Source organism: Rana temporaria, chromosome 3 (genome assembly GCF_905171775.1).
Source record: "Rana temporaria chromosome 3, aRanTem1.1, whole genome shotgun sequence".
Lineage (NCBI taxonomy): Eukaryota > Metazoa > Chordata > Amphibia > Anura > Ranidae > Rana > Rana temporaria.
The window spans coordinates 365,983,721-366,000,837 of NC_053491.1; the positions used below are offsets into that span (position 1 = coordinate 365,983,721).

Below are 17,117 nucleotides of genomic sequence, written 5' to 3' on the forward strand. Positions count from 1 at the left end.
AGGCAGACGTCGCTGAGAGAGCAGTACCCAGTTATATTATGTACATTTAGGAAAGTATCCAGGCCTTTCTTAAAAGAAATCTACTGAGCTGGCCAGAACCACCTCTGGAGGGAGTCTATTCCACATTTTCACAGCGCTTACTGTGAAGAAAGCTTTCCGTATTTGCAAACAGAGATATATTTGACAGACTGCGGACGCCCTTAATTTTCACCAACACATGGACGTGGTGGCACATGTTTGAGGAACTGAGCCTTCACTTTTCTTTGCAGAGAAGTCAGAATTTGCCTATTGTTCTGAGAAGCAAAGCTGTCACCATCTATGCTTCAGCCGATTGCATGTATTGGTTTTATCTGTCCATATGTGGGCAGCCTTACCAAAGAGCCAAGTGTGTGTTTACAATCTCAGAATGGGGCACGTTAGCAAAGACAAAGTCTGACCCCCGGATATACAGTATAGAGCACACAGTCGCTCCAGCAGTAAACACAGAATTTGGCTCCCTTACCCTCAGTGGCAGCTTCGCTGGGATATTCCGCCATGTTGTCCTTCTCTCCAGACTCTTTATGCCCGGATTGATTTGACTCCATTATCATTGATTCTGTTGCTGCTCCTGTTATATTATAAACCATTATTGGAATTATTGACAGGGTGTGTATATAGAAATCATCATGCTACCTCCAGTTTCCTTTACACAGACTTTACTTCTGTTATCGGTAACATCACGCAATTTACATTCAGAATGGAGGTCTATACATTACATTGAGCATTCCAGAGCTCCCACAAGTCAGAGGTTACATACAGAGAGTTCCCAGAGTCAGAGACAGAGACATGGGGTGTACGAGGACTAAAGGTAGAGGGGTGCCTACTAAGACTTAAGCTGGCTTTACACTAGTAGATTTTCAAGTGAACATTTGTACAAAATTCTTTGTACTTTTAATGACTGGATGAGTGTGGTTTGAAAGTACTTCAAAATGTTTGCTTTTAAAATTCAATTTTGGAATGAATGTAATTGCATGAATCAAAACCGCATTCTTCTTTAGAAATTAGTTTGAGCGGAAAAACGTTTCCATCCTGCTCCTTTCAATATTCTTGTCACTGTGGTCCAAAATTAATGTAAATTTGACACCACTAAATGATTAGAAAATCAAACAAACCACATATCTAAGATATATACAATACTACATGAGACTGCCACTAAATTACCCCATATGGAAAGATGGGAACAGGACTTGGGGGAAACACTGGAGGTAGCGGAATGGGGGAAACTGACTCAATTTAATTTTAAATCTTATACCAATACCTGACTGAGGCAAATTACAAAGCTTTCTTAAGCCTTGTATACACGACCGGTTTTCCCGTTGGGAAAACTGCCATGAGAGCTTTTGGCCAGGAAAACCGTCTGTGTATACGCTCCATCGCAGTTTTGCCGACAGAAAAACTGCAAGAAAAAAAAAAAAAGGAGAACCGGCTCTCTTTTTCCCCGCCGGGATTCCCGGCGGTTTTTAACCCGGCAGTTTTTCTATGGGAAACACTGCGATGGAGCATACACACGGCCAGGATTCCGGACCAAAGCTCTCATGGCAGTTTTCCCGTCGGGAAACCCGGTCGTGTGTAGGGGGAAAAAAGTTACCGAGCAGGTTCTCGGTTTTCTCCTCGGGTTTTCCGGCGGACTTTAAAGGGGTTGTAAAGGATTTTTTTTTTTTTTTCTAATAAGCATTCTTTACCTGCAGACATTCCTCTTTTCACTTCCACATTGTTCGTTTTTGCTCAGAAGTTGCTCTATTTCTTCTCTGTTCTGTTCACTTCCTGCTTTTCTGATTGGAACTCACCACCGTAAAGAGAGGCTTTACTGCGGTGGTCAGTGACATGCTCGCCCCCTACTGGGAACTACATCTGTGCGGCAGGATGCTCTCTACGTGTTAGAGACTTCAAGGAGGTGTGAATTACTGGGCGTGCCCCAATTCATACTGGGAAATGTAGTTCTTACATGAACAAGCAATGCAAACCAGGAAGTGAATGAGAGAGCAGAAACTAGAATGCCGGAGGGGATATAGATGAAGGAATTTAATAGGCATTTACTTGTTTTTTAACAGAATCATTACACTATTCTGACTGTCTACCTTGCAGACATTAATTTTAAGCACGTGTACGTGTGTACAAGGCTTTACAGTGGTATTTCGTGCCAGTACACTTGGTGTTCTATCACGGGGGCCTCTCCTCAGGGTTTCTATGGATGTAGTCAAGAAGAGACAGTCCTTTAGACCTAGTGGACTTGTTTTAAAGTAAAGCCGGTTTGGGATCCGTAAATTAAAATTTTATCTATCCCCTCACTCAGGTGAATCTAACCAAAACCCCACAGCAGGCCCTTTTAGGGAGGTTGGAATACCAAGATATCTGAGATGTCTGATCGCATTTATATTTACAGCAGCCAGAATTTCCATTGCACAGTCCATTAAATTCTCTACGGTCCCCTTTGAATTTGACCCTTAAAGGCCAAATTGACATGGATTAGGATCAAGGACCGCATGGTGGGTATTTTCTCAGACAGGCTTTTCGAGAAAACATGGGATCCCTGGATAAAAGATCTCTCAGGACCCTCTTGATCTGGAAAGAGAAACACTTACAGGGTGCACGTCTTGTATTTCTTTTCTCCCTTTTTTTTTACTTTTTCTTTTCTCAGTTCATTCCACATGTTGATTTGACTTTCATGCCATTGTTGGTCCTGTGAAACTTCTTTCATGTGAACCTGAGAAGTTCACAGAATCACATGGGCTGTAGATAACTAAATGATACATCTTGAATCATCATAATACTACTTTATCGATGATTAAATTATTGTTGTGTCCATTGAGTTGAGATATTTTGCTGGTTACCTGACCAAACAATAGAAGGTCATCTACTGTCTGTTTTTGAAACTTACCTGCAATATATGTCACAATTGATCAAAACTTGGATGCTGTACTTTTTTACTATTGTACCTTTCTGTTAATTTCTAATAAAAATTATTGGAAAAGAAAATCAAACAAACCTTCTTGGCGTGAAATATTTTGAACATAATTCTACTAGTATATAGCCAAGCTTTACTCTTAGGAACCAATGTTATGTACACCCTTTTATTTTAGGATAATGATTACTTCAAACCAAAATTTACTCTTGGAGGCAGAATGTATATGCATAGCTATCATTGGACTGCATCACCCACCAGCCAAGATCCTGCAGAGAAAAACTGTATAATGTGAGATGTGAATGGACCAAGAGAGGGCAAGGGGGAAGGGAGGGCACGCCAGACTGAGCGAGGGGGTGGGGGCAAGCCAGAAGGCGAGGGGAAGTGGGGGCAAGCCAGAGGACAAGGGGAAGTGGGGTACACGAGAGAGTACAAAGGGTGGGGGGCACATAAGATGGCGAGGGACAAACAAGAGATAGGATGAATCAAAAGAAAAAGGTGGAAAGGAAAAAAAAAAGGGGAGAAATGGTTAACATGCAAAAAAGCCTTCATTTTAGGTTTACGTGTCCTTTACCCAGGGCAGCCATCAGGAATTATGGGGCCCCTTACACAGCTTCAGGCATGGGCCCCCTGGAGCAGAGAAGCTGGGGGGGGGGGTGCTGCCGCCTGAAATTGAGAAGCGGGGGGGGGCTACTGCGAATTGAGAAGCGGGGGGAGGGCCTTTACAAAGAAGAAATAAAGAAAAATGTATAAAGAAGGGGGTTGCCATCCGGGCCCCTTACAGGTGTACTGCCTGTACCCCCTGATGGCGGCCCTGCCTTTACCCCATATGCTCCCCATCTTTGTGGAGAACTTTATAGACATAAAGACTCCCCTGGAGCTGCTGGGTGGATCAGACACATTCTATGGTGCAGAAATATATACAGTTGCTCAGAAAGCAAAGAATACAAGCCCTTGTCCTTTAGATAAGAAATCTCTTAAATCACATCATTATATGCTCAATGTTTTTCTTGCGGCTTCCGTGCCCCCAAGATATTTTGGAGACAACACTGGCTGCAGCAAATCCTGTTTGCATTCATCCGAGAGAGTTCTCCAATTTATTTACTCAAAACTCCACTCCCATTAACAGCTCCTCAAATGTTTACATCACATCTCTGTTTATAGGAAAAATATCCAATAATCCCCAATCATTTAGTTTAATCTTCTTATAATTTTGCCTTACCTGGTCCCTCCCCCCTCATCAGCATGCTAATGAATGTTTAACCACTTGCTTTCTGGGCACATATACCCACTATCTGCCCAGGCAAGTTTACAGCTTTCAGCGCTGTCGCACTTTGAATTACAATTGCGTGGTCATCCTACGCTGTACCCATATAAAAAATTTTATCATTTTTTTTTACAAATAGAGCTTCTTTTGGTGGTATTTATTCACTAATGTGTTTTTCATTTTTTGCAAAAAAAAGATAGTTTGTTATAAAAATTTTCAAACCTGTAATTTTTCTCCTTTATTGATGTGCGCTGATAAGGCTGCACTGATAGGGTGACCACATGTCCTGGATAGCCCAGGACAGTCCCGCATTTTGCAGGTCTGTCCCGTGTACCTTCATTCCAGGACAATACAGTGTCCCGGAATGAAATTGACACAGCCACCCCCACGGGCCAATCTGATGCCCCCAAAAAAAGGCCGCCACATCACTGCTTTACTCACTGACAGTACTTGTCCTGGCCGGGAATGCCTGGAGCAGCACAATCCCACCCCCTGCTTGTGATTGGAAAAATCATAAATCCCGCCTCTTGTGTCCAATCACTGTGCTGTGATTCGTTACAGCACAAGCTGATTTTTGGGAAGGGAGGGTGTCCCTGAATGGTAGTTTTGAAATGTGGTCACCCTAGGCCCTGATGGGCACTGGCTAGCAGTACCGATGGGCCCTGGTAGGTGGCACTGGTGGGCCCTCGTTAGCAGCACTGGTTGTGACTGTGTGGGACCGATGTCCCTTTTACAGAAGTCATTACTCTGCTTATTTATTTTTTGCATTCATGTACGCCTTATGTGCACACCTTATTTAAGACCAGTGAAATGCAGGCATATCCTGGCTGGGGGAAGGGGCTGGCAAGGTTTTGTACATAGCTTCCTGATGACAATACTCCTCTCAAGAGCCCTCAGTCCTGATGCAAGCAGTGGGCTGGCTCTTGGAAGGAGATATGCAAATACCGAAATATCTTGATGCGTGGATGTCAGTGTGAAAGTGGGTGTACAAGAGAGGAGCCTGTACAAAGGGGCAAGACTAGAGTTAAGCTTTAATTGCAATTCATGGGCCTTTAGATACACAATACTGACAGAAGAAAATGTTGTTGAAAAGCAATGTAAATCCAAAAACAATCTTTTTTTAAATTAGTTTTGGGTAGAGTGATGTGAACTTAGAACCCCTGTCAGTTTTTTATTGCCTACTGTGCTGGGGAAACGTTCTCCCTTCATTCAGTGACCATCATCACTAGGACAGTGATGCAAAATCTAAAATGATAAAGTTGTCATCAAAACAGGAAATGCAGGGAAATCTTTCAATGAGAACACCTATTCTGTTGACAACTAAGAGGTAATTTCCCCTTAGTTTGGAAGACTGCTTCTTACTTCCTGTTGGGTCTTTGGGACAGGAAGTGAAACCAAAATTTCCCTAATGGTATACAGATGGGGAAAAAAAAAAAAAAAGTTTTGGATTTCATATTCTTTCAACGTTCATGGACATTTTTAACACTGCTGTCAGGGTTGTCTGGCATTTTTTTTCTGACCCAAAATGCCACTCAAGGTTAGCCTGTGCGTCCATGCACACATAGGCACTTAGGGGGATTTAGCGACAAAAACCCACTGCCAGTGCGTCCAGCAGCAGTGGTGTTTAGGCAGAAAAATGCTTGACATGAGTAAACATGCGTTAACGCTAGGCACATCAAGTCCTTGAAAATTAATTCATTTAAAAAGCCAGAAAAATTAGTTATTCTGGCCAATAAAACGTGTTCTGCAAAATTGCTGCTGCCAAGAGGAAAGGTGGCTAGGGGAGATGGACAAATGTGCTTGAGCCTAGGTTTTTAGTCCTGGGAGAGGAGTTATGGTAACATTTGTCTGTAAACGTAGAAATAATATCGCACAAGGGATAGTCAAAAATGTATTTTATAAAGAAAAAGCCAACATGACGCAACATGCAGACAGCACAGTGTGAAGAGAACCATTCACAAGAATGGGAAAGATTTTTATTGCGATTTGAACCAGCAAAACCCTTAAGAAAACACCACATCACAAGTCAACGGAGCCCAAAACATTCACAAATCTCTTACCAGGTGCTGCCGACGGGTCATCCGAAGAGCTGTGAGAGAAACACACAAGCCCTTGAGTAAAAGAGAACAAGCGAAGAGACTAAAATTGTATAAAATTCTATAAAAGTATTTCAATAACCTTGTATTGTCCACAGCCGCTGGTGCATGTTCCCTGTTCTCCTGAAACATAAAATAGAATGACCATTATGTTGCGTTTTTTCCCCAAACCTTTATAGTGTTCAACATACAAAATTATCCACAAGGCTGCCAAAGGCTTGAAGATTTGTCAGGGACACTTTGCTGCTGAGCTACCTGGAGGACCTGTAAGAGCACATCCTGTTTCAGGCTGACAACAGAAGAAAATACAGCTCATCTTGAGCCCTGTCCACTTTTCATATCTGCACCTAGCACCCCTCCCCACTGCTGCTCTCACCTTTGCACTTGATCGGGTGGCCTGGGCCTTTGATCCCCACGTGAGGTGCTGTGGCTTAGTTGGTCAAAGCGCCTGTCTAGTAAACAGGAGATCCTGAGTTCAAATCTCAGCAGTGCCTAACGTGGAGTCTTTCCATTTAGAACGTTTTCAGTATTGCGCAAGCTTAACGTCTCCCAAGCGTGGTAGGTCTCCAACCCACGCAAAAAATTCCCCCCCCCCCCCCCAAGATTTGAAGAAAACTCTCACAAAGGGCCTGGCCCCCAGCAAGGCGCTGTGGCTTAGTTGGTCAAAGCGCCTGTCTAGTAAACAGGAGATCCTGAGTTCAAATCTCAGCAGTGCCTGCCGTGGAGTCCTTCCATTTATAACGTTTTTGGTCTTGCCCAAGCCCAATGTCACCCCCGAGCCTCCCAAGCGTGGCAGATTTCCAACCCAGCGCTCGACTCACGGAAAAACCCTGCCACCAAAGATTTGAAAAATTCTCCCTGTACATACCAGCCCATTGGGCTAAAGATCGGCCCTGGATGCCCTCTCAATGGAGGGGACTTGGTCTTTGGAGGGAGCACAGGGACTTAGCGTTGTCAGCCTGCAGTGGGAAGTGCGGTTACTGGTAGGATCTCCGGGTAAAAGAAAAAAACTCTGCAACAGATAGACAAAAATAAATTGCCTGAAGTGTAACAAAGTTACATTTTGAATAGAGTGGAGAAAACCTGTCATTTGTTGTTGCCGTCTGTGCCCTGTTTGGGAGATTCACCTTATTTGACCTGTTTACCATTAACATCGAAAGTAAAAGAAAATTGAATTATTTTCTGGACATCAGAACCCTAATAGGAGGGGAAATCTAATGAAGAGACCAATTCCGGGGACCCTTGTGACACACCGGATTTGCTCACTTTATAAGTATTTCCTCTCACTTCCTGTTTTGACTATTGGAAAGGAAGTGAAGGGAAATCTCTCCAATAGGACACAGAAGTTCCCCAACTGATGGGGGCTATAAAGCCCTCCCTTACTTGAGCCAAAAAAAAAAAATATATCTAAAGTTAAATTTACTTTTGGCTTATAAGGCAATCTTGTGATTTCGAGAATTAGAGCATACGTAAACCCAGAATTTCATATTCCTGACAAGTGCCCTCTGTACCATGTACTTGTATGAACATGTATCCTGTTCTTTTTGTATTGTTTCCTTTGTGTAAAATCTCTGGTGTTCCTGCCAGTCCCTACTGTGCTCTCAAGCCTAGTATAGTTAGTTTGTAATAGGAAAGCAGTGTGGTCAGTACTCTAGTTGTGCTGGAAACTCAGCCTGCTCTCATCCAATGATCAGACTTGTCCTGACACCCCCCTTCCACACACAGCCATGGACTGTGAAGATCAGTGTGCTGATGCTTCTCCTTTCCCAGATCTTATGCAGCTGAGAACAGAGGATATGTGACCACGTATGAAAAAAAAAAGGGGGGGGGTATTTAGAATGTTTTTTTGTATCTATACACAAATGTTTTGCCTTTCATTTCCATTTTAAATTGAATGGGTTGTTTTACAAGGTGGTTGTTTACAATCACTTTAATCTAAATGAGTTGGGGAGGAAGGGGATCAGGAAGGAAATATTTTTTTGTGAAAGAGTAATTGTGATGGCCATTAGTCGCCTTTTCAGCCATATCAACTCTGCCACTATGAGAGGAGTACATCGTTCCCTGATGCAAATCCATTCTATTTATTGTCGGCTAATTTGAATCCTTTCCTGTGAAAGCACAGAAGAGCCATTGTGTGTGAGGAGGTGCGAGGTACAGGAAGAGACTCAAATGAGCACTGAAAAAGGGACAAAAATGATAGATACAGTATTTCACAAAAGTGAGTACACCCCTCACATTTTTATAAAATATTTAATCATATATTTTCATGTGACAACACTGAAGAAATTACACTTTGCTACAATGTAAAGGAGTGTACAGCTTGTATTACAGTGTAAATTTGTTGTCCCCTCAAAATAACGCAACACACAGCCATTAACGTCTAAACCGCTGGCAACAAAAAGTGTGTACCCCCTAAGTAAAAATGTCCAAATTGGGCTCAAAAGTGTCAATATTTTGTGTGGCCACTAATATTTTCCAGCACTGCCTTAACCCTCTTGGGCATGGAGTTCACCAGAGCTTCACAGGTTGCCACTGGAGTCATCTTTGACTCCTCCAACAGTGGTCATCTTGGAGGTGTGTGTTTGGGATTGTTATGTTGGAATACTGGAATTGCTACCATTGGTAAAGTTGACTGATCGTTGTGGACACAGGGAGTGATCTGTCCGAGTTTTATACTCATCCTTGAGGTGAGCAGGCATTTTAGCAGGTGGTGGTGTGCACCGAATATTGGACCTATTTAAATATGATTTTTCACAGCGGTGACAGCTTTGGAAACCTACACATGAACTGTTTTTTACAATTTATTTTCTTTTTTCATAAATTGTTTTAAGGAATGTTTAATTATTTGTTTATATAAGATTTATAGATAGGCAGCGCTGCACTATTTCCACAAAATTAATATTGTAGTAGGTGTGGTGCATCACTATAAGTGTTCAGCAGCTGTGTAGACACTTATGCCGCGCACACACGATCGGTCAAACCGATGAGAACGGTCTGATGGTTAGGTAACCGATGGATACCTAACCGATAGAAGAAAAAAAAAAACGATCGTTTGAAGGCACGTCCATCGGTTCAAAATCCATGCATGCTCAGAATCAAGTCGACGCATGCTTGGAAGCATTGAACTTCGTTTTTTTAAGCACGTCGTTGTGTTTTACGTCACCGCGTTCTGACACGATCGTTTTTTTAACTGATGGTGTGTAGGCACGACTGACCCATCAGTCAGCTTCATCGGTTAACCGATGAAAATGGTCCATCAGACGCTGATTGTTTTTCTTACAAAATACATTGGAAATCACCAAACCCTCCTACGCCAACACACTGGTTTAGACTTCTTAACCAAGTATTACCCATGTATAAAATAAAAAAAAAGAGGAGCTCCAGAAAATGTGATTATCATCAAAAAGTTAGTCTCAGTAACTCATTGTATGGATGCTTTATACATGCAGAGTGATATATTTCAAGCATTTCTTTCTCTTAATTTTGAGGATTATGGCTTACAGCTAGTGAAAACCCCAAATTCTGTATTTCAGAAAATTCAATTAAATAAGACCAAAAAAAATAAAAAAGATTAATACCGAAAAGAATGTCCATATACAGTATAGTATGCATTCAATACTTGGTCGTGCTCCTTTTGCATGAATTACTACTATCAATGCGGCATGGCCAATGAAGCATGGTGATACCATGATCATTAAACCATGTGTTGGTACGTTTGGCAGTGTGGGCAGGTGCCAAGTCCTGCTGGAAAATGAAATCAGCATCTCATAAAGCTAGTCAGCAGAGAGAAGCATGAAGTGCTCTGGAATTTCCTGGTAGAGGGCTGTGCCGACTTTGGGCTTGATAAAATACAGTGGACCAACACCAGCAGATGACATGGCAAATTTATGGAGATGCCCTTGTAGAAGGCCCAGTTTACAACTCAGTTTAAAACAAAAAAATACAAGTAACCATGTAGCTGGTTTTCACAAAGTGTAAAGTGTCGACACTCTGCCTGCCTTCCGCAGCTCCAGAGGAATTTGTATATTTAATTTTCTCCCCTTTATGACTCCATTAAAGGCATACAACTGACAGCAAGATTTACCCTACTTAAATAGAGGCTGCATATTCCAGTGCTGCTTAAATTGTGTTTGTATTAGACCTAATCTTCAAGAGAACACTTCAGATTATTACATTACACAGAGATCTCAGAGAACACATAATTCCCAACTCCAATACACAAAATCTTCCTTCAATTAAACTCCTTTGAAAAGACCATTAATTAATCAACACAAATGCTCAATGTATAATTTCCGGTGTCATCCCAATTTGTAAGATTATATGCAACTTTTAGAAGAGAAAACTGTCTACAATGGCGAGTTCAGAGGGTGGTGATAAATGGGGAGAACTCGGAATGGGCAGGGGTGGAAAGTGGGGTCCCCCAGGGTTCTGTCCTGGGATCAATCCCATTTAATTTGTTCATAAACGACCTGGAGGATGGGGTAAACAGTTCAATCTCTGTATTTGTGGATGATACTAAGCTAAGCAGGGCAATAACTTCTCTGCAGGATGTGGAAACCTGGCAAAAAGATCTGAACAAATTAATGGGGTGGGCAACTACATGGCAAATGAGGTTCAATGTAAAAATAAATGCATTTGGGTGGAAAAAATATGAACGCAATCTATACACTGGGGGGGAACCTCTGGGGGAATCTAGGATGGAAAAGGACCTGGGAGTGCTAGTACATGATAGGCTCAGCAATGGCATGCAATGCCAAGCTGCTGCTAACAAAGCAAACAGAATCTTGGCATGGTGAAATGTGAATCTTTAAATGAAAAACTTAGCAGCGTTCTGTTTTTGAAAAAACAGTAATTTATATATATATATATATATATATATATATATATATATATATATATATATATATATATATATATATATATATATATATATATATATATATATATATAGTGACAGGAAGTCAGGTAAATCTGTGGGTGTTGTCACAGATGGGAGAGACATTTCTGCCTTGTTTAGACAATACACCAATTATTATCAGGTGGCAGCTGCAGAAGTAGCCAGAAAGGTTTAAGGGCGTTGGAAAACTTCAGCTGTTCAGAATGAGGCCATTAAGGCCTCTATAAGTAATCCAGAGGATTACTACTGATTGCTACATCCTGAGGCTTTTTGAGTGAAGGAGAGCAGTGATCAGAAATACTTCTGAAGAGGTGAGGTGTTGTTGATTTTTCTGTGTGATAAAAATCAAAAAGTCGATTTGTTTTTCGGCTGTATGACCAGCAGTGTCTGCTCAGCAGTAGGCTGTGCCAGACTCCATAGATAGGTTCCTGTGTGGTGAAGGTAGACGCCCCAAGTGGCCTGGGTTTATTTTATGTTTGATTTTGTTTATGCTGTTTGGATACTTGCACTTGTTTCCAGCAAGATGGAAGAATAAACCAAAATCTTTGTTTTCATCCATCTTCAGCTGTTTCTCTGTATCGTTCCGGGTGTAGTGAACCCATCCAGGGGGTTATATATATATATATATATATATATATATATATATATATATATATATATATATATATATATATATATATATATATATATATATATATATATATATATATATATATATATATATATATATATATATAAATTATGACATAAAAAATAATATATACTATACACACACAAAAATATGTGTAATATATGAATATAAATCACCATGTGAAAGTGAAGTTATAGTGCATACAAGTGTACATACATCTGTGTACATAAATCAAACAGAACACAAACAGCAAGAAGTGAAACGTCAGTTCATAAAAGAATGTCCATAAATTGCACAAATATTCAAGTGATTAAACTTAATTTGTCAATAAATAATTTCTTTCTTGAAAAAAAACTTGATCCAAATCTTCCACCACACCGCTCGTGTTTGTGAATCCACTCCCAAAAAAATAAAACTCACCAAAAAGATATGCCTAGCACTCACATGCTCGGCATAATAGCTTTATACTCCACCTGGGTTGTTAATAGGCAATTCCAACAGTGATCACAAGAAAATCAAATCCACATGTAAAATAAATGAAGGAGACTTGCAGTGGTAAGTAAGGTATTACGGTCTGTCGAGGCCATAATACCCAACATACCACTGCAAGTCTCCTTCATTAGAAAGCTTTTTGATTGAAGTGCCTGTGTGATTTTTAAGTGATGCGAGTACAATGGTTGAGGAGCGGTGTGGTGGAAGATTTACATCAAGTGTTTTTCAAGAAAGAAATTATTTGTTGACAAATTAAGTTTAATCACTAAGGGCCAGATCCACAGCCAGCCGCCGTAACTTAAATATTCCCATTTAAGTTACACTGCGGCAAAATTTCTACCCAAGTGCCCGATCCACAAAGCACTTACCTAGAAATTTTCGGCTGTGTAACTTAAATCCGGCCGGCGCAAGGCGTTCCTATTCAAATGGGGCGAGTCCCATTTAAATTAGGCGCGCTCCCGCGCCGGACGTACTGCGCATGCTCACAATGTCATTCTCCCGACATGTTTGCGCGGTTTTACGTTGCGCCGGGTTTTGAGAATCGTGACGGGCGTAAAAAAAAAATAAGAGTTGTGGCGGGAAAAAAAAAATTTGAAAAAAAAAAAAGGACGGCGACGCGGGATAGAAGGGTCTACTTTTACAAGGCCTAAACAGTTTAGGCCTTGTAAAAGCAGCCCTAATTTTGCATTTGCAAACTAATATTTACAGAGAAAAAACGAAGCGTAAAAGCTTTGTGGATCTCCGTAAGTGCTAATTTGGAAACCTGAAGCGGCATTTCGACGAGAAATGCCCCCAGCGGCGGCCGAGGTACTGCATCCTAAGATCCGACAGTGTAAGTCCCTTACACATGTCGGATCTTCTGCCTATCTATTGGAAACTGATTCTGTGGATCAGTTCCAAAGATAGAAACAGGGATACGACGGCGTATCAGTAGATACGCCGTCGTATCCCTTTTGTGGATCTGGCCCTAAGTTTATATGCACTATAACTTCACTTTTACGTGGGGTGATCTATATTCATATATTTATTACACATATTTTTATATATACCCGCATTTATCGTGGTATTGCGCGCTCCGGCGTATAGCGCGCACCCCTAAAGTGGACCCACATTCCTGTAAAACATTTTTTTTAGTACTTACAGTTTTGGTGTCCATCGGCGGCCTCGTCGGGTCCGGCATCCTTCTGCGGTGTCCTCCCTGCTCGATCCCCGCGCTGACTTTGAACCACTGCGCCGGCATATACCGAGCGCAGTACTATCGGGTATAGTCAGGCAGGCTCGGCTCCTCTCGCAGTCACGTCCTGTACGTGACCGCGAGAGGAGCCGAGCCTGCCCGACTATACCCGAGTGTACTGCGCTCGGTATATGCCGGCGCAGTGGTTCAAACTCGGCGCGGGAAGCGGGTATTGGCGTATATCGTGCACCCACGATTTTGCCCTGATTTTCAGGACAAAAAAGTGCACGGTATACAATATATATATAAATGCAATTATTTTATGTCACATTTAATAATTTTTCATACATAAAAAAAATATATATTAATACTGTTTTTGAAAAACAGAGCACTACTATTTTTTAATTTAAAGATTCACTTTACAATTTTCTAAGTAGCAGCTTTAGGTATTTATTTTTATCCTGAACGCAGTGGTGGTATAGAAAGTTACTAGGGGGCTTGCAATAACGTTTTTTACCAGTATTTATCAGAATATTGGCATGCATTAAAAAGGGGATTAACTCCAGAGATAAAACGATAATTCTCCAGCTCTACAAGACTCTGGTCTGGCCACACCTAGAGTATGCTGTCCAGTTCTGGGCTCCAGTCCTCAGGAAGGATGTACTGGGAATGGTGAGAGTACAAAGAAGGGTGACGAAGCTCATATTCGTTATGAGGAAAGGTTGCGAGCACTGAACTTATTCTCTCTGGAGAAGAGACGCTTGAGAGGGGATATGATTTCAATTTACAAATACCATACTGGCGACCCCACAATAGGGATAAAACTCATTAAAATTAGAAAAGAGGTTTAACCTTAAACTACGTAGAGGATTCTTTACTGTAAGAGTGGCAAAGATGTGGAATTCCTTTCCACAGGCAGTGGTCTCAGCGGGGAGCATTGATAGTTTCGAGAAACTATTTGATAAGCACCTGAACGACCACAACATACAGGGATATACAATGTAATACTGACATACAATCACACACATAGGTTGGACTTGATGGACTTGTGTCTTTTTTCAACCTCACCTAATATGTACTATGTATGCAAGTATCACTTCAAAGTCTTGATTTTCGAAGAATGAACGTTCTAACTCCAGATTAACTTTGACAAGCGCATGCGCATAAGACTAGTTTTGATTTTTCTTGACCCAGAGCGAATTTAACTTTTAGAAATTTTGTAGTTCCTATAAGAGTCAACAAAAATTTTCCACCTTTGTCCTTTGATTGATCCTTTGAAACCGACTGTTGAATGGTCCCCTTTAACTCTTGGATAAATGGAGAAACCGTTCGAAAAAACATAATTTTCACAACTGAAATTCTACAGATGTAAGGCAAGCTTAAGAGCAAAGACTATACACTGTATGGCTCTGTGCTTTCAATTGGTCAGAGGGAGCTTTAAGAAAGGCAGCTACCCCTGTGCTCTCGCTCTTTAGTTAATTCATAGTGCTCTGGGGATCCTTTGTCAATAGTGCAGGACTAAATGTTACATAACGTGGCCCTGTACGTCCAATGAGCATTTGATTATCCTAGTGTTACAACATAACACTAAAATCTCCAGTCTGTCTCCTCAGACTAGAGGTCGGCATGGAGTTTTTGCCGACAGCACAGGAGCCCTGGAACAAATCAATGTGTATACAACGTTCGTAGCGTAACAAAATGTGGAAGGTCAGGTCTTCCTTCAGCTCCATGCCAGCTTGTGAAAGCATTACAATCATTATTATCATTCCTGAAAGTAACTCCATAATTTCCACTGACAGGACCGTAAACTTCTGAACACTGTAGTCTAAAAACAGCCAAAGCACAAACTAAATCACACAGCGATGGAAGGATAAAATTCAATAATGCAGAGGGGACAGCAACAGACAACCCACAATAATTCTCCGATACAGAATATATACAGTACTTTGCAAAGGTTTTAGGCAGTTGTCAAGAAAAGCTGCAAAAAAAAAATGAATGCGTTAAAAAATATATATTTTCTTTTACTTTTTATTTTGTTTTATTTTTAGAAATGACAAGAAAAATAGAAAGTTGCATGCCTGAAAATTTGATGCGCTTACCAAAAAAAAGGGGTACCTCTCTTACTTATGGGCAAAAAGGCAATGCTAAGGTGGAGAGGATCTAGAGAAATAGATGTAAAAGAGGGAAAGAAGAAAAAGAGGGGGGATAGAGAGGGAAAAAAAAAAGGAGGGGGAAGAGAGGAAAAAAGAAAAATAAATGGGGGGACCATCCCTGTCCCAGAGGCTCACTATGGGTCTATTGACACGTTGTGTTGGGTTAAAGATCTTGTTCTAGGAAATGCGTAGATGTAGGTTCACACTGCTTCAAATTCTATTGCAAATTTGATCCATTGTGATTGCTCAAATTCGCAAGTCATTTTACCAACATAGTTTTCAATGAGTGCTGTTCACATCAATGCGTTGCGAATCTAAGCTGCGTTAAAAAAGGGTCCTGTGCAAGTTTGATCCATGTGCGATGCAAATTCAGCTCTATAGACTGGCATTCCCTAAAATTGCACGATTTTGAAGTCACAGTAGTGTGAACCGGCCCTAAAAGTCAGGTGTTTGATTTACCCATTATAGCAAGCAGGTGATAATGATCAATTTCATATATAGGTTGAATTACAGTTGTTAATTGATACTAGAACAGCTGTGTGGGAAGCTTAAAACTGGGTGAGGAACAGTCAAATTTGCAACTAAGGTGAGATTGTGGAAGAGGTTTCACGTCATAGGTCGGTCATCCACCATGCCAAGACTGAGCACAGCAGCTATACTGCATTAGCAAGGTCTCTTCCCAGGCAAAAATGTAAAAGCAGACTTGGGTTTCAAGCTGTGCGGTTCAACCTCTTTTGAAGAAGCACAGAGAAATGGGCAACATTGAGGACCCAGTGGTTTCCCAAGGAGACTTAATGTAGCAGCTGAAAGATACATCATGCTTACTTCCTTTCAACATCAGAAGATGTCCAGCAGTGCCAGAAGCACAACACTGGTGGAAACTAGTGTTGAGCAGAATATGCCATATTCGATTTCGCGATATATCTCGAATATATATTCGAATATTCGAGATATATTCGCTAAATTCGAATATTCGTGATATTTTATCGAAATTAATTGAATGCGATTTTTCGCTATTGCGAATGCGAAAATAATTGCGATTTTTTAATAACTGCGGTAGGAGCGCTCTGATTGGCTTAGAATATTCGTGATATTTTATCGAAATATCGCAACATGCGAATGCGATATTTATTGCGCAATTTCGAGATATGCTGGAGGAGCGCTCTGATTGGCTCAGAATATTCGTGATATTTTATCGAAATATCGCAACATGCGAATGCGATATTTATTGCGCAATTTCGAGATATGCTGGAGGAGCGCTCTGATTGGCTCAGAATATTCGTGATATTTTATCGAAATATCGCAACATGCGAATGCGATATTTATTGCGCAATTTCGAGATATGCTGGAGGAGCGCTCTGATTGGCTCAGAATATTCCTGATATTTTATCGAAATATCGCAACATGCGAATGCGATATTTATTGCGCAATTTCGAGATATGCTGGAGGAGCGCTCTGATTGGCTC

General features: G+C 41.1%; 1 protein-coding gene and 2 non-coding genes across 3 annotated transcripts in view; 2 read left to right on the top strand and 1 right to left on the bottom strand.

Annotated features, from left to right (window-relative positions):
* IRAG2 (inositol 1,4,5-triphosphate receptor associated 2) overlaps window positions 1–17,117 on the bottom strand; it is a 165,836-nt gene that overhangs the window by 31,917 nt on the left and 116,802 nt on the right. Inside the window, exons 15-17 of the mRNA XM_040345416.1 lie at window positions 6,387–6,427; window positions 6,269–6,297; window positions 503–607 (exon numbers count right to left, since the gene is read on the bottom strand). Coding sequence (XP_040201350.1) covers window positions 503–607; window positions 6,269–6,297; window positions 6,387–6,427 — 175 coding nt within the window. The remainder of the gene's footprint in view (window positions 1–502; window positions 608–6,268; window positions 6,298–6,386; window positions 6,428–17,117) is intronic.
* On the top strand, window positions 6,725–6,798 carry TRNAT-AGU. Its single transcript has one exon. It is a non-coding gene; the product is annotated as a tRNA-Thr (tRNA).
* Window positions 6,948–7,021, top strand: TRNAT-AGU. Its single transcript has one exon. It is a non-coding gene; the product is annotated as a tRNA-Thr (tRNA).